This window comes from Pongo abelii, chromosome 8, assembly GCF_028885655.2.
Source record: "Pongo abelii isolate AG06213 chromosome 8, NHGRI_mPonAbe1-v2.0_pri, whole genome shotgun sequence".
NCBI lineage: Eukaryota > Metazoa > Chordata > Mammalia > Primates > Hominidae > Pongo > Pongo abelii.
In genome coordinates, this window is record NC_071993.2 from 8,082,066 (window position 1) to 8,105,638 (window position 23,573).

Here is a 23,573-nt window from a genome sequence, read left to right on the forward strand (position 1 = left end):
CTTGGATAGATTTAACAGTTATCAAAATGTTGCCATACTTGATTCTTTTTGTCTTTTTATTCCTAACGCATTTCCAAACAAATTCAAAATTTAATATCATTTCACCTCTATATTCTTCAGTATGCAACTCTAAAAATATGGTTATTTTCTCGTATAATCACAATGCTATTATCATACATAAAATATACAGACATTTTCCTTGTTACCGTCTAATACCTGGCCCATATTCAGATATCTTTATTTGTCTCAAAAATATCTTCAACAGTTTAACCAGGATCCAAACCAGGCTTATATCTCATAAGGACTTGTAATCTAGACCTGTTATTTCTAATCCACACTCCTACGCCCCTCCTCCTTGTTTGCAGGGGAAGGGGATGAGTTCTTACTCTGTCGCCCAGGCTGGAATGCAGTGGTATGATCATAATCACTGCAGCCTCGAACTTCTGAGCTCAAGCCATCCTCCCACCTCAGCCTCCCAAGTAGCTGCAACTACAGGCACATGCCACCACACCCAGCTACTGTTTTTATTTTTTGTAGAGATGGGGTCTTGCTGTGTTGCCCAGGATGGTCTCAAACTCCTGGGCTCAAGCAATCTTTCTGCCTCAGCCTCCCGAAGTGCTGAGATTATAGGCTTGAGCCACCATGCCCAGCCCCCTCCTTTTTGCCATGCAATTGATTTGTTGAAGAAACCAGATCTTTTGTTCAGCAGAATATCTCACTTTCTGGATTTGTCTGTTTACTTCTTTGTAGTGTCATTTAAATTATTGTTCTATCCCTGTAATTGGCATTTAGTCCTAAGTACTTGATTAGATTTAAGTTCAATCTTTTTTTCTTAAAGGGTATTTTGCTGCTATATACTTCTTATTACTTCAGATCAGTAGGCATGGAATGTCTGATTGTCACATTCTTAGTGATATTGAATGATTTCATTGGGAAATTATTTTTTAATCTAGTCATTCCTTTCACATGTATTAGCTGAAATTCATCCCTAAAGGTGAACTTCAGCGACCCTGAAATATACTTCATACAGGAGAGGCAGCATAAATATACAATCTTTTTTTTTTTTTTTTTTTTACTTGCCAGTCTTCAGTGAAAACAGTTGATGGAGTTGATATAGTTATCTCCAGTGATGAACATAGGGTTTTGGAAAGGGGAAAGGGTTCTCTCTCTCTCTCTTTGTCTCTTTTTCTCTCCCATCCCTCCCCCTCTCTCTTTTTCTGTCTCCCCCCACCCCTTCTTCTCTCTCCCACTTCCCCTCTTCCTTTGTCCCCCTTCTTTGTCTTTCTCTTTTGTTTTCATGTTCATGTTGTACGGTCTTGACCAACGTGAATTCCTTCATGTTGCCTACTGGATTTCGACACAACCCCATTTGTGTTGGATAGCTTTCTTACTTTCTGGTAAAAAAAAGTTCCAGGTTTATCTTGCATATTTCCTGTATATTCTTGTATATTTCCACAGATCTGAGATTAGCAATTTCTCCAAGGAACATTGGTTCCTTCTGATGATGAATGGTGTTTAGGAATCATAATCTGTCACTAGAGATGCCCATTGCTACTGGGATGTCATTATTCTAGGCCTTTACAAGGGACAGAAATAGGAAATAGATGGGTTTGAAAAGAAAAGAAAAAAAACTATGAGTTTATACTGTTTCCAGTTCAGATTTAATATTACTGTTACGTGTTTATTTATTGTTATTTAAAAAATGGAGATGAGGTCTCGCTGTGTTGCCCAGGCTGGTCTCAAACTCCTGGGCTCAAGCGATTCTCCCACCTCAGCCTCCCAAAGTGCTGGATTACAGACGTGAGCCACCGCGCCCAGCCACATTTTTTCTTTCACATTAGAAATCCTGAGTCTTGGCCAGGCGCAGTGGCTCATGCCTGTAATCCCAGCACTTTGGGAGGCTGAGGCAGGCAGATCACGAGGTCAGGAGATCGAGACCATCCTGGCCAACATGGTGAAACCCTGTCTCTACTAAAAATACAAAAAAAAATAGCTGGGTGTGGTGGCGCGTGCCTGTAATCCCAGCTACTCGGGAGGCTGAGGCATGAGAATCACTTGAACCCAGGAGGTGGAGGTTGCAGTGAGCCGAGATTGCACCACTGCACTCCAGGCGACAGAGCAAGACTCCGTCTCAAAAAAAAGGAAAAGAAAAAGGAAATCCTGAGTCTTAAGAGCATTATTATAATTATTTGAGTTATTCAACAAGAATTATATAAAATAGCCTAAAAGTAATAGTACCACTATCACTACTACTACCAAGATTATTAAATAAAGTTAAAGACTAAGGTTTTTTTTCAGCATTTACTCTTAAAATACATTTCACTATGGATATGCTTACAAAATGCTGTCCTAGAGTCACTTGTAATTATTTTTGTTTCTGCATGGTTATGTCATCAGCTTGATATACATTGAGGTTCATTCATTTCATCTAGTTTTGATTCATAAGGAATTTTTCTAAAACTTAGCTTTCTGAATATGTGGACCATTTACCTAACTCCAAAGTGGAAGCTGTATAACAAAATACATTCAGAGAAGTCTTGCTTTCATGCCTTTTCCCTATGCCTTTTACACTCCTTATTCTATAGGTTGCCGCTTTGGTTTCTTTTTTATTATATCTTTCTAGTATATCTCATTGCAAATATGAGGAAATGTGGATTATATATTGCTTACCTGAATATTAATGCCCTTTTAGAGATTTTACGATTGGGAACATTTGACAATAGAAGTGTAATCATTTAAGCATCTCCCTTGGAAATGAAGATTCTGTGATGGCTATATTTTCCTCTAATTACTTCATGCAATTTGTTTCATTTTTCAAACAGGTCATGCCTGAATTAAAAGATCAAATGTTTGCTATTTGATATGTACTTGGGTTATGACAAGATAAAATAACCATTTTATAAGATGATGTAAATATTCAAGAGGCAGGCCACAAGCTTCAGGAATTAAATCCATTTATAGTTGTGTTATAATTAGATGAATGCTAAAATTTGAGCTGTGAGGATCAAGAAGAATAAGGAATAACTATTGACTTGAAGAATCAACATAAAACTGATTCTCATAATTGTCTTTGGGTATTTGGTATCCAATTTGGTATTTTTGGGTATTTTTGATCCAATCTGAAATATGGAAATGACTGTGTTACAGTTTGGCATCTTAAGGACTGGTACTCTTACCATAATTTCTTCCAATTTCTGAGTATTTATTTACATACCTAAGTTAGAAAAATCGAACACCTGGTGTGTTAGTTTTCTATTTCCACATAATAACTGACCCTGAAAGTTAGTGATTTGAAGCAGTAAACATCAATTGCTTCCTAATTTCTTGTGGTTAGGGATTTGGGTGGTTCTGGCTCAGGTCTGTCTTTAAGCTGGTGACTGGGACCACAGGCATCCAGAGGCTTCTGTGAGGGTAGAGAAGCCCCTTCAAGCTCACGCACAGCTGTTGGCAGGAGGCCCCAGGGACCTCTTCATAAGGCAGCTTCAGCATCCTCCCCACAGAGTAGCTGGCTGTCTGCATAGAAGCCACAGCCTGTTTTATGACCTAGCCTTGGAGGTGACATGTGGTTATTTTCACCATGTGCTGCCAGCCATCCTGCTCAGCCTGTCCAGTCTGTGAGGGAACTGTGCCAGTGGGTGAATACCAGGAGGCCAACCACCACACTTGGGCTTAGTATTTCTGGGGCTTTTCATAAAAATCAGAAAGCAAAAATGTGAAGATTATGTGTATGTGTGTATCACTGATCTAGATATGAGGTTTTATAGTAATATGATTGTGAAATTTCAATGGTCTTTTTTTTTGTATTTGTTGTGAGGAGGGTTTTTTTTGTGTATCTGTATTCTTTTTTTGAGACAGGGTCTCACTCTGGGATTTTTTTGAGACAGGGTCTCAGCCAGACTGGAGTACAATAGTGCAATCTCAGCTCACTGCAACCTCCACCTCCTGGGCTCAAGCGATCCTCCCTTCTCAGTCTCCTAAGTAGCTGGGACTATAGGCACGCACCACTACACTCTGCTAATTTTTTTTTTTTTTTTTTTTTTTTTTGTATTTTTGTAGAGACGAGGTTTCCCTATGTTGCCCAGGCTGATGTCAAACTCCTGAGCTCACACAGTCTGCCTGCCTCAGCCTCCCAAAGTGCTGGGATTATAAGTGTGAGCCACTGGGCCCAGCCGAGGAGGGGGTTAGTTTAAAATACAACGTGGGAATCTGTTTCTCAAGGTGGTTGGTATTTCTGAGATTGATCAAAAACTGAAATCTGAAGAAGAAAAGTAAGTTTTGGTGTAAACAATATGTTTTTTCGTCGACATGATTTTCCTCCCAAATGTTGAACTTCCTGTTAGAAAGTTTCTATAAAATTCATGGAAGTGGTTGCAATAGTTTTTACCTGTGGCATCATTTTGTTACCATTTAATAATGGCCGTTCACTTTTAGAAGTAAATAAGTAAGCCATTGTAAGGGAACTTAGGAACTTTGTGTGCAGTTTAGTAGCCAGCTATTCAGACTTTGATAATTTGGATTACTGGTTTCATCGTGTTTGCACACAATAGCTGAATAATGAGGATCATTAAACTTCTTGTGCAGACATATCCAACTTGTGTTTGCTGCTAACCCTGGAGGCTGTGCAGCTGGGGAGGTGAGGACGGGCTCTTTATTGACTTAACAAGCTGTGAGTTTGCATTACAGGCCAAGCAGCTCATGACCCATTCTATTTATGTCACTGGTTTGTGGTGGGGAAACAGGTAAAGAAATCCTGCTGAAAATCCCTCCTTCTGCACGTTTTTATGAATAACGCCAGTGTTTATAGCAGTGAGGGCACTGTGATCAAATCCTCCAAAAGCTGTAATGCTAGCAGCATGGAGCCATTGTGGGACCAGCTGTGGGCGGTATTGGTTTCTCTGTGAGACACTGCTTATTCAACAGAAAGCTCTGGACGAGAACTTACTATGCAGTTAAACAGCAGAGAAAAAGTGATACTTCAGGGAGAAAAATATAGAGAAGCAAAGCACCATCTACAAGTATGAAACAAATAATGGTTGGCAATATAAGGCCAGTAGGAATTCAAAATTATTTTTACAACCATCAATTTAGGTTAAGTGATGATAGTTTATCTCATAAGTGATGAAAAATTATATCATGTTATACTGTTAAATGTTTTTCTTGTTTAAAATTAAATAATAAAAGGATTGTTTTTAAAACTGTTTTCGGTCATCACAAAAATAACCTTAGCTTAAGTCAAACTTTTAAAGTCAAACTTTCAAACTACGGTGAATTTTCTCTTGAATTTCAAAAGAGTTGGGAAAAATGGGTTACTTTAGTGCCTCTATACCAGTCTAACCCCTTGAAAACAAAAAGTTAGGATGAAAGTTTGTCTTGTCAACACTGAGTAGCCACTTTAATGTTTTTTCTTTTACTACTCAGAAAATTTGAGTGAGAACTATATATATATATTTTTTTTTAATTTAAAAGGGGTAATGTAATTGAACTGGGAATGTTAGGCATTTTTGAAGGATTATCTTATTATTACAGTTATTTTTAGCAAATGTCATTTCTCTAAATTGAAAAAAATGAGAACATATGCACAAGCAGACATTTCTGAGATTTTAACTATTAACCTATAAAATTGGTCAACAATCTGTTTCTATCTGTTGGCCATACTGCTAATTTTAAGCCATTCTAATGGGCACCATTATCAGGCCTTATAGGTAAGGGAGAAATCTAGGAAACGTAGGGAGAGGCGGGGCGTGGTGGTTCACGCCTGTAATCCCAGCACTTTGGGAGGCCAAATCACCTGAAGTCAGGAGTTTGAGACCAGCCTGGCCAACATGGTGAAACCCCGTCTCTACTAAAAATACAGAAATTAGCCGGGTGTGGTGGTGCATGCCCTCAATCCCAGCTACTCAGGAGGCTGAGGCAGGAGAATTGCTTGAACCCAGGAGGTGGAGGTTGCAGTGAGCCGGGATCACGCCACTGCACTCCAGCCTGGGCAACAGAGTAAGACTCCATCTCAAAAAAAAAAAAAAGAAGAAGAAGAAGAAAAATAAATGTAGGGAGAAAATTAAAGGGCACTGGAAAAGAGTCAGGTAAGGCAAATAATATTCATTATGTGTTTGGTATAGCTGAAAACAATGTAAAACCATTTCCGGAAAACAGAGCAAAGCCTTCATGATCTGATTGTACCTGGTGTTGGGAATGACTAGGTGGCTGAGGAACTGGAATCTGTGTTGGCAAACAGAAATCTCAGCGGTCCTGTGACTCATTAAGCAGATGGAAGGAAGGTAGGCAGGGAGGAAAGAACAGAGGAAATGGGCTTGTATTTTAAAGTATTTTAAACAGGCAAAAATAATTCTGTTACAGAAGCATTCTCACTGCAGTAGTAGGTATTCTATTTAAAGCTGATTAATATTTCTTGAGCTGCTGTGTTTAATACTGCAAGTAATCCAAAGACAAGATACAAATCTTACTCTTAGGAAATTGACTGCTTAATGTGGATGATAGAGACAGATCTGCACACAACTGGGACACAAAGCAACTATGGGCAATGTATTTCTTTGAAAAGGCAAGACCCAAAACTACATACCAACCTTAATATCTAAAGGCTGTTAAAAAAAAAAAAAAGAAAGAATTTTTTTTTTTTGAGATGGAGTCTCGCTTTGTCGCCCAGGCTGGAGTGCAAAGGTGTGATCTCGGCTCACTGCAACCTCCGCCTCCCAGGTTCAAGCGATTCTCCTGCCCCAGCATCTCAAGTAGCTGGGATTATAAGTGGGTACCACCATGCCCAGCTAATTTTTGTATTTTTAGGAGAACTGGGGTTTCACCATGTTGGCCAGGCTGGTCTCAAACTCCTGACCTCAGGCAATCCTCCTGCCTCGGCCTGCCAAAGTGCTGGAATTACAGGCGTGAGCCACTGTGCCCAGCCCAAATGTATTACTTTATGTACGAAAATACCATCGTTGTAGGAGGTTTTCTCTTCCCCCTCCTTTGACCCTGTCCTTGTTGGTCTGCTATGGATGATGCACTCAACTTAGACGCACTCAATTGTGCAGCTCCTTGATCTCACTCAGAGCTTTGAATTTCACAAGTTCATAGTAGGACTAGACTATGGTCAACATTTGTCTGGAAGGCTTTTTAACCAAGCTATCATTTTTTCCCCAGTAAATTAATAAAGTGTAACATACACACAGAAAAGTGAATTAATTTTAAGTGTGTAACTCAAGCCATCCTTTAAAAATTCCTAGCAACAGTTTAGACGTATACATTGTAACAGGCGTTTTCATCTTTTTCGTTGTTTTGCTTTGTTTTTTTGTTTTTTGAGACGGGGTCTCACTTTGTTGCCCAGGCTGGAGTGCAGTGGCACTATCTCAGCTCACTCCTGGGTTCAAGCGATTCTCTAGCCTCAGCCTCCCGAGTAGCTAGGATTACAGGCGTGCACCACCACGCCCAGCTAATTTTTGTATTTTTAGTAGAGACGGGGTTTCACTATGTTGGCCAGGCTGGTCTTGAACTCCCAACCTCAGGTGATCCGCCTGCCTTGGCCTCCCAAAGTGCTAAGATTACAAGTGTGAGCCACTGCACCCGGCCTTTTTCATTTTTTTTATACAAGTTATGTTTGTTAATTACGGATAAATCAAAAGGAGAAAAAAAGCATCCACCCAGCACAGTGGCTTAATGCCTGCAATCTTAACACTTTGGGAGGCTGAGATGGGAGGATCACTTGAGTCCAGGAGTTCCAGACCAGCCTGGACAACATGGCAAAACCCCGTCTCTACACACAAAAAAATATGTATATGAAAACTTAGCCAGGCGTGGTGGCACGCATCTGTAGTCCCACCTCTGGAGGCTGAGGTGGGAGGATCAAATAAGCCTGGGAGGCAGAGGTTGCAGTGAGCCAAGTTTGCACCACCACACTTTACCCTGGGCAGCAGAGTGAGACCCTGTCTCAAATAAATAAATAAATAAATAAAACATCTATAATTTTCATGTAGAGGCAATTGCTGGACATTTTAGTATATATTGTTTCAAACTTTTTTCTAAGTATACACTCATACCTTCTTGTTTGCTTTATTTTCTTAGAAAAATTCCATCTTACACCTACCTTTTTCTTGGATAAACATATCATTTGTGTGTGTGCACATATGTGTATCACCACTTCAAATAACAACATGGTGTTTTGTTCATCATCTATGTAACCGATCTCCTATTCCAAGGTATTTTAAATTGCATTTATTCTAGTTTTTATTTTTTTATTTTATTTTTTGCAGCCATAGACAGTGCTACAAATCATATTCTTTACCCCATACCTTTACACAGCTGTCTAATACTGCCTCGGGATACATTTCTAGAAGCGGAATTGAATTGCTGGTAAAGAGCTTGCACATACTGGACCAACCCCTTTCCCCTATCCTGACAGTACCAGGTGTTGTCAATCTTTTTCATCTTTACCAAAGAAGCATTGTATTGTCATGTTTATATCTTTGATTACTATGAAAATAGAACATTTTTTCTTGTCTGTTGACTGGTTTGGTTTTTTTATTCTATTTTCTACTTGCTGTTTCCTTTGTTCATGTTTGAGTAAGAACATTAATTCTTTTTTATTCAGAACAACTGTTTATATAAGAAGGAGTGAATGCCTTATTGTTGCAAGTAGTTTGCTTCATTTTGTCTTTTGCCTTTTAACTTTGCTGTTATTTTATGCCATATAAAATTGTTGTGCAGTCAAATCAGCATTTCCCTTTATGGTTTCAACTTTTGGTGAGATGCTAGAAATTGTGTCCTACCCCAAAACTAAAAACATCTATATTTACTTACTTTTTTGGGAATTTTTATGGTTTTGTTTTCTTTAACCTAATTTTTAAGATGTTTAGAATTTATGGTTTGTGATACAGCTCCAATTTTGAGGGTTTTTTTTTTAATTAACTATACCATCCAACAAGTCATAATTGAGCTAATTCTCAGTTGCACATGCATAATTATTGCATAGTAAAGCACATGAACATCTAAAAATTATTGTAGACAATAGCTTCAGTCTCTACCTGCAACAAACATTTTCCACTATAACAGCCGGCAAACAGTAAAGTTAAAACAAAGTGATAACCAAATTCTTTGCAAGCAGTTTTCTAAGGCCCCATCCATCGATCCTGTGAATGGCTATTGTAAGATAGAAGATGTTTCCCTTGAATAACCTCCTCTTGTTGATAACTTAAATTTTCAGGCTTATTTTTGCCTGCAGTCATATTTATTGATCACAACTCTCTTTTCTTCTTCCTATCATCCTCTGTCCTCTCTTTCTTTTTCCTGCCCCCGAAATTAACTCCATTAACCAACAACTGAAAATGCCTGGGTTGTCCTCACGCTTCCTGACCTAAAATTGTAATTCTTTCACTTGCTCTGTTTCTTCTCTTTTCTTTTTTTCTGTTTTCATTGATATCCCATATTTCTCTAACCTGTGCTTTATCCCTTCCCACATCATAAAGCATATTACTGTGCTACCTTTTTGGGGGAGCTATAATTTTGAATGGATAGAAAAGTACATTAAAAGTATCATGTCATCTGGAAAATTATTACTTTCTGGATCAGTCTTTGTTTCTTAGTTTGAATTCTAACACATTTTATTTTAATAACCATCATGTTAAACCCTGGGGACATAGAAATTAAAAAGGTTTTTTGTTCCTTTGAGGAACTACTGATATAGCAGTGGTAACAAATCTGTGTACAAACTATTCAAATTGTTTTTTAGCCTTATGAAATTGGGTCAGTTTCTTTCAGTGTTCAGTATATTTTAGAAAAGAATGAATATTCTGCATTGATTGAAGACAGATTTTTTTTAAATGTCCATTGAGTCAATTTCATTATTCATATTCAAACCTATATCTTTGCTGGTTTTTTGACTGCTTATTCTGTCAGTTATGCAGGAAGATAAATATGCTTACGTCTCTGGCTATGATTGTGGATTCATCTGTTTCTTACTGTTCTGTCAGTTTTTGCTTTATATGTTTTGCAGATATGTTATTAGGTACATACAAATTTTAAAGGTTCCTGGCAAATTGGAACCTTTTATCATCAGGAAATAGCCTTTATTATCACTGATGGTTCTTGCCTTAAAGTCTTTTTGTGTGGTATTACTTTTCTTTGTATTTGTATACATCTTTTTATAGCCTCTCACTTTCAGCCCTTCTATTGCTAGATGTTCCTCTGGGCGTTAGAATATATTGGGTTTCACTGTTTATACTGCCTGACAACTGAATCACTTAGACCATTTATATGATATAATCATTGATATTTTGAGTTTGAAATCTACCTTATTATTTTGTGCTACTTCTTTAATGTTCAGTGGTTTTTTTTTTCTCTCTCTCCTTTCTTTTATCAGACCAAGGTTTTTTTTGATCATTCCTTTTCTCCTCATAATATACTTTGTTTGTAATTTTCGCGTGAAATTACCCTAGAAATTACCATACTTTATTCACTACCTTTACGCTACATTTTGTATAATAGAGGGACATTAAAATACTTTAGCTCTGTTTACCCATTACTGGCTTACATATTATTATGTTGTGTAATGAATTATGTAAACATTTGGAAGATCTTTATAAGTCAGTGAACCAGCATTTTCCAAATGACCAATGCATGACATTATAAAATTATGCATGGGTAAATTTTGTATTCATAGTGCTAAACAGAGCAATAAATTGTAATGTAACAGAATATGAATGTCTGTTGATATGATTTCAGATTACACATTGCAACTAACTTAAACTATCATTTGTTGCATTTAATGCAGCATTAAAGAAGAATTTACATCATTATCCAAAAAATCTTTTAAAATACTCTTCCCTTCTCTAGTTACATATGCCTACATTAAAGAGATTTGCAAAAATTTAAAACATTGCCAGTCTTGGCCAGGCACAGTGGCATGCGCCTGTAATCCCAGCTACTAGGTAGGCTGAGGCAGGAGGATTGCTTGAGCCCAGGAGTTCAAGACCACCCTGGGCAACAGAGCAAGATGCCATTATCAAAGAAAAAACAACCAAAACATTGCCAGTCGTTACCAAGTTTTTGTCTTGGAAAATATAGTTATTTTCATTTAAAAAAATGTTATCTGTTAACATATAATGGGTTCATTGTTGTTACTTTTAAATGAATTACTAAATATTTTTAAACTTTTCAGTTTTTATTTTATTTTATTTTTTTGAGACAGATTCTTGCTCTGTCACCCAGGCTGGAGTGCAGTGGCATGATCTCGGCCCACTGCAACCTCCACCTCCCAGGTTTGAGCGATTCTCCTGCCTCCTCCTCTGGCATAGCTGGGGTTACAGACCTGCGCCATCACACCCAGCTAATTTTTGTATTTTTAATAGAAAGGGAGTTTCACCACGTTGGCCATGGTGAATCACTCCTGGCCTCAAGCGATCCACCCACCTCGGCTTCCCAAAGTGCTGGGATTACAGGCGTGAGCCAATGTGCCTGGTCCAGTTTTATTTTTAATATGGTAAATATTGACAGATATTGCACATTTTTTAAGTTCTTAATAATTTTTAGGAATGTAAAGGGGCCCTAGGAACAAAATTTTGAGAATTGTTGCTTTAGAATTTTTTTTAAATGTCTGCTGGTGGCAAATTCTTAGTTTTTGCCTGCCTATAAATGTTTTTGTTTCATCTTTATTCCTTAAAGATGTTTTCAAAGACACAATTTATTTTTCTTTAGCACATTGAAGATGTTATTCCACTATCTTCTAGATTTCATTATTGCTAATTAAGAAGTCAGCTGTCACCTGTTTCTTCTTTGAGAGGAATTGTTCTTTTTTCCCTCTGGCTGCCTTTCAGATTTTTCCTATCTATGATATTTTATAACTTCACTTTGATGTGCCTAGATATAGATTTATTTTTATTTATCTTGCCTGGGGTGTGTTGGGCTTCATAAATCTGTGGATTGGTATCTTTCGTCAGTTCTATAAAAGTCTCAGGTACTCTTTGTTAACATTTGTCTCTGCCCCATTTTTCTTCTAGAATTATGATCAAACATGCACTAATTAGACCTTTTATTGTATTCTCTTTGCTTCTCAGGTTATGCTCCAAAAATTTATTTTGTCCTAATGCTGACTTGATAGTTCTGTCTTGTTTCCAATCTGTTGTTAAATCCCCCCATTCAATTTTAAATCTCAGTTACTGTATTTTTTAATTTCCAGAAGGTCTGTTTGGTTCTTTTCAGATATACTAGATCAGGTCACTCTCTGTGACTTCCTACCACCTATATTTCTAGCCTTTGCCTTTTATTATTTTTTTAACATTGTAAGCAAAGTTGTTTTGTAGTTGATAATTATTGTATCTGTGGTCTTTGTCTCTTCATACTAGCTGTTATTTCTTAACAGTTTTCCCTGATCCCACCTTACTTCCTCATAGGTTTGATTATCTTTGATTATGTGCTGCTTATTTTTTTTAAAGATAATTGTCTGTATTAATATGAGACCTAGATTTTAAGATACTTCCCCTCAGGATTGTGCTGTGTGGCTGGGCACATTGCAAGTCCAAATTACTTTAAATGTAAAGTATCCTAGAACATCAGAGGTGAAAATTCATGACATTCTCATGCATCTTTACCTTATGGGTATAGCCCATTGCGAATCCTTAGTGTCGGGAGGGAGTTCTATTAGACTTCCGCTTTGGGCAGATCCTGGGCTTAGACTTCGTCCTCTTCATCATAACCAAAGATCAGACTTGCCTAATGCGTAAATGCCCTCAGGGTAAAGCATCTGTGTTCTGCTTCCCTCTCAGGGTTCCTGCTTTTTCCTTTAGCTTTGGTTCCATCACTTGTGTGTTAAACCATTATGGGAAACTGCCTCTAGAAATAGCGTTTTAAAATTTTAGTCTAACCATAAAAATAGAGAATGCTTACCCTCTGGATATAAATGCCATAGCAGTAACTTTGAACTCCTACATTACATGCCTTTTATGTAAGGCAAACCTCAGTACACATTGAGGGACAGTTTCATATACTTATTAAGATCACAGGCTCTAAAATGAGACTGCCTTGTTTAAATCCTGGCCCTGCCATGTAGTAGTAACCTGTGTTAATTTATGCAAGATACTTAATCTCTCTGTGCCTTGGTTTCTTCATTTAAAAAAGCAGAATAATAGCTTGGCTCATGTGGTCATTATGAAAAACAAACGAGGCCAGGCACCGTGGCTCACGCCTGTAATCTCAGCACTTTGGGAGGCTGAGGTAGGCAGATCACCTGAAGTCGGGAGTTTGAGACCAGCCTCCCCAACATGGAGAAACCCCGTCTCTACTGAAAAAAAAAAAAAAAAATACACACACACAGACACACACAAACAAATTAGCTGGGCGTGGTGGCGCATGCCTGTAATCCCAGCTACTCGGGAAGCTGAGGCAGGAGAATCACTTGAACCCAGAAGGCGGAGGTTGCAGTGAGCCAAGATTGCGCCATTACACTCCAGCCTGGGCAACAAAAGTGAAACTCCGTCTCAAAAAAAAAAAAAAAAAAAAAGATAAAGCAAGGCAAGTAAATATTTAACACAGTGGTGCCTGGCCCACAATTGGCTTTCAAGTGCTTAGGACAGTCAGACATATAGTAAGTGCTCAATAAATAGTCATTGGTTATTATGTTAAGCATTTATCAAGTGTCTGCTGCACCAACAAGCCTGTGTTAAATTCTCTTGATCTTTGGCTGTATCCAAGTTAGGAAGATGATCACCCTTGCAGGAAACAAATAGAGAACAATTAGACAGCAGTAATGAAGTTATTTGCTGAAATAACGGTGAAGTTTTTGAAGTAACTTAATGTTTTATGAATTTATGATCAGAATAGCAAAGAGTCAGTGCCTTTTGGTGAAAGTGGTTTCTAAACTAGGACTATGAGGAAGTGGAACCGTGAAGGCTGGCAGCAATGAGGCCAGAGGCTGTCGTGAGCAACAGCCGTGAACATGACATGGGGCCGGCACTTCCCATGTGGATGCAGATTTTGAAGTGTTTCTCCATATTGAGGTTCTCACTACAACCCTCTGAGGCCACTGCATTTCTTTTCACTTTGTTGATGAGAAAAACAAGGCCTAAAGAATTGTGTGGAATAGTAGAAAGAGACAGGCTGGGACAGTCCGCAGGCTGGCGATTCCTGGTGAGGTGAGGATGGCCATATTCCACAACCCAGAAACTTTATTTCTAGGAATGGGGCTTGGAGAAATCCTTGAACAGTTCTATTTATGAGCCAGTGTGTAAGTTTACAAGTGAATGTGTCCTACTTTCAGTAGGATGATGGACAAAAACCTTTGGCTTACTAATACCATGGAATACAGTATAGTAATTAAATAATATAGATCTCTATATGTCAGCACGGATAAATCAGGAGACATAAAACTAAGTGGGAAAAGCTAGTTGCAGGGGATAACTAGAGTGTGACATTGTATGTATAAAAGTTAAAAGACAGCAAACAGTAATGCAGTATGTATTGTTTATGGACATCTACAAAGGCAGGAAAGGTACAGAGAAAAAAAACAAAGTACCAAGAACAATAAACAAAAACATACCTTTCTTAGGGCAGTGGTTGCTCTGGGGCAGGGAAGGAAGTTCATCTGAAATAAATATGGCAAAGGCTAATATATTTTATCTCTGATTATTACCTAGGTGTCTGTTATGTTGTTTTCTCTGTGTGTGAAATTATATATATATATATATATATATATATATACACTTTTATTTTTAATAAAGAAGCTTAAAAAAAAGCAAGCTTTGGAATCAAGTAGACTTTGGCTCAAAAGCTGCCACCCATTTACTCAAATTCCTTTCTCTCGCTGATCTTCAGTTTCCTCATCTACAGAATGGGGTAATCATTACTTCTTTGATGTTCTCATAAGGACTGGATGAGATGATATTTGTAAAGTACCTAGTATAACCTCTAACTTCTTATAGGTCCTCAATAAATAGTGCTTTTTATAATAAATGAGTAATCCAAGGCCACAGGTCTCATCTCTGGCGGCTGTAGAATTTGAACTCAGATGTCCTGGCCCCAAGTCCAGAGCTGCTTCCACTGGCGAGAGATGTGTGAAGAGGATGCTGTTAGTGGAGGAGCAGGGTCACAGTACCACAGCTCTAGTGACCTGCGGCAGTGTCACCAGGACAGAAGCTGTCACTGCGCTGCTGCTGCGTTACCTCCTCCTTACCTCTGCAGCCCCTCTGGGAACAATCTTTTTTTTTTTTTGAGACGAAGTCTCACTCTGTAGCCCAAGCTAGAGTGCAGTAGCGAGATCTCGGCTCACTGCAACCTCTGCCTCCTGGGTTCAAGCGATTCTCCTGCCTTAGCCTCCTGAGTAGCTGGAATTACAGGTGCGCGCCACTGCACCCGGCTAATTTTTTGTATTTTTTAGTAGAGACGGTGTTTCACCATGTTGGCCAGGCTGGTCTTGAACTCTCGACCTCAGGTAATCTGCCCACCTCGGCCTCCCAAAGTGCTAGGATTACAGGTGTGAGCCACCTTGCCCAGCCTGAACAGTCAATCTTTAAAACCTGGCAATCAAAGCCAAACCCAGAAGTGAGAAAGTCTTCACAGTTTTACTGACAATGGCATTGAGGTATTAAGAAGAAACATTGGAATTGAGAAGAGAAATAGAAACTTTTTTTTTTAAGCTGCTCTGTCCAGCACCTTAGGCCAGGTTAGGTTTATGGTAATTAACAACCCAAAAATCTCAAGGGCTTCCAACAGCAAATGTGTCTTTCTTGCCCATCTCCAGTGTGGGACACAGGCTGCTCCAGGTCCTCTCCAGCTGGAGCCAGACTGGAAAGAGCAGCCCCTGTCTGGGCCCCTGGAGGACTCAGCAGAGGTGGGGTTGGGGAGCTCCACCTCTGAAGCTGTCAAAGCTTCTGCCTCAGCACAGGAACAGACAATTGAAGTCATATTTCTGTGAACAATGCATGTGTATTGGTTACTAGAAATTTCTAAATATCTGGCCATTGAGGGGAAGTTTGGGAAAATGAAAAATTCGTCTGAGTAAGTGGAGAGGCCACTTGATGCAGGGCCTGAACTCAGTTCTTGAGCCGCCTCTGGATGTTGAAGTATTTCGCTGCTGGAAGAAAAGCTATTTTGCGATCATGTTTTTAAGCACGGGTGTGGTTCGATGATGATCCTGTTTTGACTTTTACCTTCCCCTCTTTTGTTAACAGTGTCATCAGCAAGGTGGTCCCTGCCCCCGAGGCCAAGCCGACGCCCTCGCAGAACAGGCCGAAGACCCCACCGCCGGCCCCCGCGCCCGCCCCCGGCCCCGTGCTCGTGAGCCCTGCGCCCGTGCCGCTGCCGCTGCTCGCCCAGGCCGCCGCGGGCCCTGCCCTGCTGCCCTCCCCGGGTCCCGCCGCCTCCGGGGCCAATGCCAAAGCCCCCGTGCGCAGCGTGGTGACTGAGACGGTCAGCACCTACGTGGTGCGTACCTGCCGCCCGCGCGGTTAGCATGGAGACGTTTTCAGATCAAGACAAGTGTGCGCTCTGAATCACTATCGAATTTCAGAGGCATTTCTCGTCAAAATTTTATTATTTACTTAATTATTTTTGAGACAGGGTCTCCCTATGTTGCTCAGGCTGGAGTACAGTGGCCCAATCAGCTCACTGCAACCTCAAACTCCTGGGCCCAAGCAATCCTCCTGCCTTAGCTTCTCAAAGTGGTGGGGTTACAGGCCTGAGCCACTGCCCCTGGCCAGACACATTTCTTTTTCTTTCTTTTTTTTTTTGAGACAGAGTTTCGCTCTTATTGCCCAACCTGGAATGCAATGGTGAGATCTCAGCTCACTGCAGCCTCCACCTCCCAGGTTCAAGCGATTCACCTGCCTCAGCCTCCTGAGGAGCTGGGATTACAGGCGCATGCCACCACACCTGGCCAATTTTTTGCATTTTTAGCAGAAACAGGGTTTCACCATGTTGGCCAGGCTGGTCTCAAACTCCTGACCTGAGGTGATCCACGCGCCCCGGCCTCCCAAAGTGCTGGGATTACAGGCGTGAGCCACCGCGCCTGGCTTTTTTTTTTTAAAGTGGATTTCACTCTGTCACCCAGGCTGGAGTGCAGTCGTACGATCTCTGCTCCCTGCAGCCCCTGCCTCCCAGGCTCAAGTGATTCTCCCACCTCTTGAGTAGCTGGGATCACAGGCAGTCGCCACCACTCTCGATTAATTTTTTGTATTTTTGGTGGAGACAGGGTTTCACTATGTTGCCCAGGCTGGTCTTGAGCTCCTGAGCTCCAGCGATCCACCCATTTCTGCCTCCCAAAGTGCTGAGGTTACAGGCATGAACCACCATGCCCAGCCAAGATGCATTTCTTCATTGCAGTTTTTCACTGCATTTTCAAGCTTTTGGCTGAAAAGTTACATCACAATGTTCACATAGTCAGCCTCCATAAATCATATCAAAGCTTGTTTTTATATTGTTTTGGGATATGACTATATACATATATACAGTAATATCAATCTGTAAATGTAGAGATGCACAGTGGTACTGAAATCTCACATTGAATTTCTTGATCAAGAAATTCAGTTATTCACTTAAGAGTATAATTTATAGAATGTACACTGATATTATGAGCCAGGTGGTGTTTCTGAATAATAGCATTAATTATATTTTATTGGCTATGATCCAGAATATGCCAGGGCTTGCATATTAAATGGAAATGAACTTTGAGACCACAGAACTCCTGAGTATCCAAGCATGATTTCAAATTGTAAAACCGGCTGGACACAGTGGCTCACGCCTGTAATCCCAGCACTTTGGGAGGCTGAGGCGGAGGGATCACTTGAGGTCAGGAGTTCGAGACCAGCCTGGCCAACATGGTGAAACCCCATCTCTGCTAAAAATACAAACAAAACTAGCTGGGCATGGTGGCACATGCCTGTAATCCCAGCTACTCGGGAGGCTCAGGCACGAGAATTGCTTGAACCCGGGAGGCAGAGCTTGCAGTGAGCCAAGATCGTACCACTGCTCTCTAGCCTGGGGGACAAGAGCGAAACTCCGTCTCAAGAAAAAAAAAAAAATTGTAAATCCCACCATGTCCAATGAGTCCACGTTGTTCTGGGACTGTATTTTAGTTTCTTTCCTCTTACTTAATAGAATTAGGTGTTATTCAAACCCTGAATACACTCTGGCAGTAAAGTATTTATACAGATTCTGTTATTTGGATACTATAGAATTAAACACACAAACACACAACGAAATATTTAAGGTGTGTGGAGCCATTGCCATTGCTGTGACTACTAAATCCGCAGACTGTGATGTGTTAGCCTACTGGTGGCCCTGACCTTGTAACTAGCTAGGTACTAATATGATTGGAAAGTGGCTGGGTAGGACTCATGGTATTTGTTGTTATAAACTGTACAATATTACATTTCTTTTTTTTATGTTTTCTTTTTTTCTTTTGAGGTAGTCTCACTCTTCTTGTCCATACTGGAATGCAGTGGCACGATGCCACTCACTGTAGCCTCGACCTCCTGGGCCCCAGTGGTCCCCTCACCTCAGCCTCCCGAGTAGCTGGGACCACAGGCGCCTGCCACCACAACTGGCTGTTTGTTTGTTGGCTGTTTTTGTTTGTCTGTTTTTGTTTTTTGTGGAGATGATGTCTCCCTGTGTTGCCCAGGCTGGTCTCAAACTCCTGGGCTCAAGCAGTCCTTCCACCTCGGCCTCCCAGAGTGCTGGGATTACAGGCGTAAGCCACCATGCCTGGCCTATTATTAAATTTCCTTAAAGGAGTTTTGGAAGGAACTTCTAAAACTGTGATCATCAAATTGGTCCATTCGGGGACCAATCAGGTGTTTAATTGAGGCAACATCACCCCCAAATGTGTTGATCAGGAAAGATTTTGTACTTAACCTCCTTGACCTTCGTGTCTTCATCTGTAATTAAGGAGTTTGTGTTAAATTTGGTAATCTCTGTGGCATGTTCTAGCTCTGAAAGTTCTGGTTTTCCAGTAGATCTTTGAGCTAACTCACTTCCTGGAGATGAGTCCAGCTGGAATAGACAGTGTAGATGGAAAGCTTTCTGGCTGTGCGTGGTGTCTCACGCCTATAATCCCAGCACTTTGGGAGGCCAAGGCAGCCATATCACATGAGCCCAGGAGTTGAGACCAGTCTGGGCTACATAGTGAGACCCCATCTCTGCAGAAAGTAGAAAAATTAGCTGGGCGTGGTGACATGTGCCTGTAGTCTCAACTACTCAGGAGGCTGAGCTGGAAAGATCACCTGAGCCTACTGAGGTCAAGGCTACAGTGAGCCATGGTCGCACCACTGCACTCCAGCCTGGGCAACAGAGTGAAACCCTATCTTAAAAATAAAAATTAAAATTAAAAAAAAAGCTTTCTACCTCATGAAGAGAGACGCTTTGTGGTCAGAGGACAAAATGTGTGATTTAGATGACATACAAAGGCTAGAGAGCAAAAAGGCAAATTTTGTCACTGCCTAATGGCGTGATGTTGGAAATGCCACTTAAATTCCCTTAGCTCCGGTTTCCCCATTCATAAGCTACCCAGAGGTTGTTTTACGATGATTAAATGAAATAAGATGTTTAGAAGAATTTAGTAAGCTATGAGGTATTTGTTATTAGTTACTGTGGATGCTGTGGTGAAGTTCTTGTGCAGCACACAGAGTCACGGCCTTCTGACTTCAAGCAAGGTCAGCCAGCAGCAGGACTGACCACACATGGGAGCTTCAGGGCACAGGATGTTCCACCAGCCTTGGCCTCTAGACAGCGGGTACGGGTGACTGCTGGTTCTCACCCCTTGTTACTTTTTCTCCTGGAATTACAGACGGTCAGAGATGTAGTTGCCTACAGATTTCTTTAGGAAGTTTTCCTGTCAATGTAGTTTGCCTTTGTAGAGTTGCCTTAAAGGAAGCCTATCACTACAGTGAAACATATATGGACCCCCAATGCACCTGTCACACACAAAGAAAGCCTTTTTAAAAGCATATCTAGTCAGTGTGGTATTTGAAAGTCTAGGAAGAACTATCCCTTACAAAATACACCGGATGCAATAATGTGCTCCGTTATTGTAAACACTTTGGAAGTTACCTTTTTCTTATTGCTGGTGTTGAATGCCCATCAGTGAATTACTTCTTCCAGGTTGGCTCTGTTCGTGTGAAGTTTGAGGAAGTGGTTAATAGGATGTTCCCTCTTCAGAACTGCTAAGTTAAATAAAGTCAACTCTAGAGTACACAATATTTGTAGCAAAGTAATGTTGAACCTTGTAGCTCTGTGGCCTCCCTATCCCCTTATTTCATTTGCCCTTTAGTTGATTGTACTTTACTAAAAATGTCATAAAGGGAATGGAAAGTTACTTAGTAACAACTCTTTTATATCCTTGATCTTATCAGCTCCTTCAGGAGAAGGGCTTGGCTAATAAGTAATAAGGTGGTGCATGCACATTTGGCTGTCTATATTAATTCCATGCCATGAATGCGATTGAGAAAACCACATATAAAGTGGAGCTCTATACTTTCAAAAAATCAGTTGTTACCACCCTTATAAAGACCCAAATCATTAAGAATTTATGTAGTTATAGTTTTTTTTTTTTTATGAAAGGGGTTACAGATCATATTGTTCACAGAGATGATTATAAAATGCTTTTTATGACTTACAAAAGAAAACAGAATATTCGTTAGAAATGCCTTATCGTTGAACACTTAGCGTTTTTCTGTTTCACGATTCTAAAACAGTGATGATGCTGATCATGGCATTAATGAGGTGCTGATCTACTATATTTTTTAGTTTAATATGCCTGTTTATTCAGTTAACAGTATAAAGGAATCATTCTGATCTGGCCTCTTTTTGTTTTTTTTCCCCATTCCCTCCATTTTTGCCGCTACGCTTTGCAAACATCAGATCCGAGATGAGTGGGGCAATCAGATCTGGATCTGCCCTGGGTGTAACAAGCCTGACGATGGGAGTCCCATGATTGGCTGTGACGACTGCGATGATTGGTACCACTGGTGAGTGCTCAGGGCGCCCTGCTGGCCACACTCATCAGGCAGCATGAGCCGCTCCTGAGATGAAGCATCCACTGAGTAGATTCCTGCCTTTGGACTGACCCAGGGCTGTCCTAGGGACAGTACATGGAGTCAAATCACTGAGCCTGTGAAATGCAATTAACTGCAAAACCCAAGAGTCTTTAGACTATTGTTATTCACCCCAAATTCAGAATATTCTGCTTAGCTTATCTATCCTTCTTATTAAAAATAATAATACTAAAAGGAGATCCAGGGGCTTCCCTGGCCTTCCTTTCCAGTAACGTTCTATAGGAGCCGTAGCACTGGCCAGGACCACAAAGAGGCAGCCCCTTTGTGAGGATGGTACAAACTGCAGGGCTAAAGACTGCTTATCTGTTTTTTAGACCTCTTCAACGGTTCCTAAAAACCGAAAAGCTCAACCAAAATTTATGCAGATAATCTTCTCGTGTTATCTTTAAAATGTCAGATACAAAAAGATAGCAACCTGTTCGGTTATGATATACGATATCTGTGAGATAAAGACAAAGCCATGGCTCAGAAGACTTCTATTCCTGGCTGAGAGGATGAATGAACTAATGAATCTCTGCAGGGGGCCTGTAAAGGGAGCGTCTGTAATACCATAGTCCGCGTGCCCGACAATAGTGCTACACACAAGTTAGTGCTGCTTGGCTTTGATTTTGGGTAAACATGTCATAGACTTTAAAAAATTACTTTAAAACATAGAAGGGAGAAGAATAGATGTCTCTATAAAAGTTACTTATCTGAGCTTGTTTTCATGTGCAGGCCCTGTGTTGGAATCATGACTGCACCCCCAGAAGAGATGCAGTGGTTCTGCCCCAAGTGTGCGAACAAGAAGAAGGACAAAAAGCACAAGAAGAGGAAGCATCGAGCCCACTGACAGCTCCCGAGGGGCTGGACCAAGCGGAGTCAGCCCGGGCTTCTTCCCTGGCGCCTCTGGAAGGGAGCTGGTGCAATTCTGCCGTCACATCCACCCCCAGATGCCTGTGGATAAAGAACCCAGGAGGACTGAGGCTGGAACACACCGCGCACCTGGATTGTTCACTCCCGAGCCTCGTTGGCCTGTGGCTCTGCGGCAGTGCGACAGAAGGAAACTCGAGCAGAGGCGTGGCCTGGGGGCTGCCCCTCCTCCACTTCTCTAATACCAATGACAAGTATTATTAATAAAGAGCGTACATCTTCCCTTTTGATTTCCTTTATTCTCTCCAGGGCCTTTTCATTGAGGTATTAGATGAGAAGATAATGTACAAACTGCCTCAACTGTAATTTAAGGATGATAGAGTCTGTATACAGTTTTCAGCCCCTTTCCCTCTATAGTAAGATAATCAGAATAACATAAAAGAAAACTCCAGTTGGAGTACCGGTAAATATTTTTGTGATAAGAATATATGAAGCTTCCCTCCTTCCCCCGTTTTTAGTACTAACATGTAAAATGTTCAGGCTTTTGTGAAATACCTTATATTTTTTAAGAAAAAGGTTTCTATCATGTCCTGTTTGCTTTTGTGCAAATTATTTTTGTTTAATGTATTTTATATCTTCGTTGCATTCTAATTTTGCCCTTCTTTAAACTGCTGGAGTCTCTTCTCACTGCTTGTACATTTCATCAACTTGTATAAAAACTCTTCAGACTAAAAGATTGCCCCTAATGTAAATAATAAATATTTATGAAGTAGTTATTTTTTAAATTTTTATCGTGTTTAATTCTGGCTTTCTCTGAAATCCACTGTGATTTCAGCCAGGTCTGTAATGACGCTGGACAGAAACAAAGAAGGCTAGAGAAAAAGCCATCATTCAGAGAAATTTCCCTTGAGCTCAGCCTGTGCAGTGCCCGAAAATATCGTGGGGGAAAGGGCCCGAGCAGTTGGAAGGAAAACAAGGCAATTTAAATTTAGAGTTTATGATTTGAAGTTGTTTTGTTTGTTGTCTGTTTTGTTTTTGTAAATTTCTTTGACAGACTTTTACTAAAAGGACATGTAGTTTCCATGAAAGTAAAAAAAAAAAAAAAACAAAAAACCCACATATACTGTAGCATTTTGTCTTTATATTGTTTTATTTCCACAAATCTGTTCATTAATATTGTGCTTTAAGGCTGAAATGAAGTATATTATGAATTTTTTTAAGAAAACTCATCAAATTTCAGGGTATCACAAAACTTTATTATATTATTATACTGCCCACTATTTATTATATGTTATAGATGTCTGAGAGGTAAACCAAATATTTTATTTTTAATGTTAAAAAAACATCAAATTTAACTTTATTAGCATATTTTAGCAGCTTTGGGATAAATACGGACTTTTACTTGATTTTGAAATAATCCCAGTGTAGGCCCATGTGCTGGATCTCTTGGATGCTAGAATATGGGCTTTGAACCTAATACAAATATATTACTAGAAAATGTGATTTTTTTAAATGCCAAGTAAATTGATATTAGTGTACGAATTAGTCATATTTTAAAATATTATGTGGTTAGAGAAATGCGGTTTTCTGCCATGAATGTTAAGTTGCAAATCAGTGGAAATGGAGTCGACCTCTTCGGAGTGCAGGGTGTCATTGCCCTCCTTGTTCAAGAGGCCAGAATTT

The 23,573-nt window shown here is 40.1% G+C and overlaps 1 protein-coding gene across 4 annotated transcripts in view; it reads left to right on the top strand.

Annotated features, from left to right (window-relative positions):
• The window catches only part of TAF3 (TATA-box binding protein associated factor 3), a 206,678-nt gene extending 183,662 nt beyond the window's left edge, over positions 1 to 23,016 (top strand). For all 4 annotated transcript variants that reach the window (XM_054521897.2, XM_024254212.3, XM_054521898.2 and 1 more), the window contains 3 exons: positions 16,164 to 16,416; positions 20,848 to 20,954; positions 21,756 to 23,016. In XM_054521897.2, the coding sequence (XP_054377872.1) occupies positions 16,164 to 16,416; positions 20,848 to 20,954; positions 21,756 to 21,870 (475 nt within the window). In that variant the 3' untranslated portion in view covers positions 21,871 to 23,016. The remainder of the gene's footprint in view (positions 1 to 16,163; positions 16,417 to 20,847; positions 20,955 to 21,755) is intronic.
• The last annotated feature ends 557 nt before the right edge of the window (positions 23,017 to 23,573 follow it).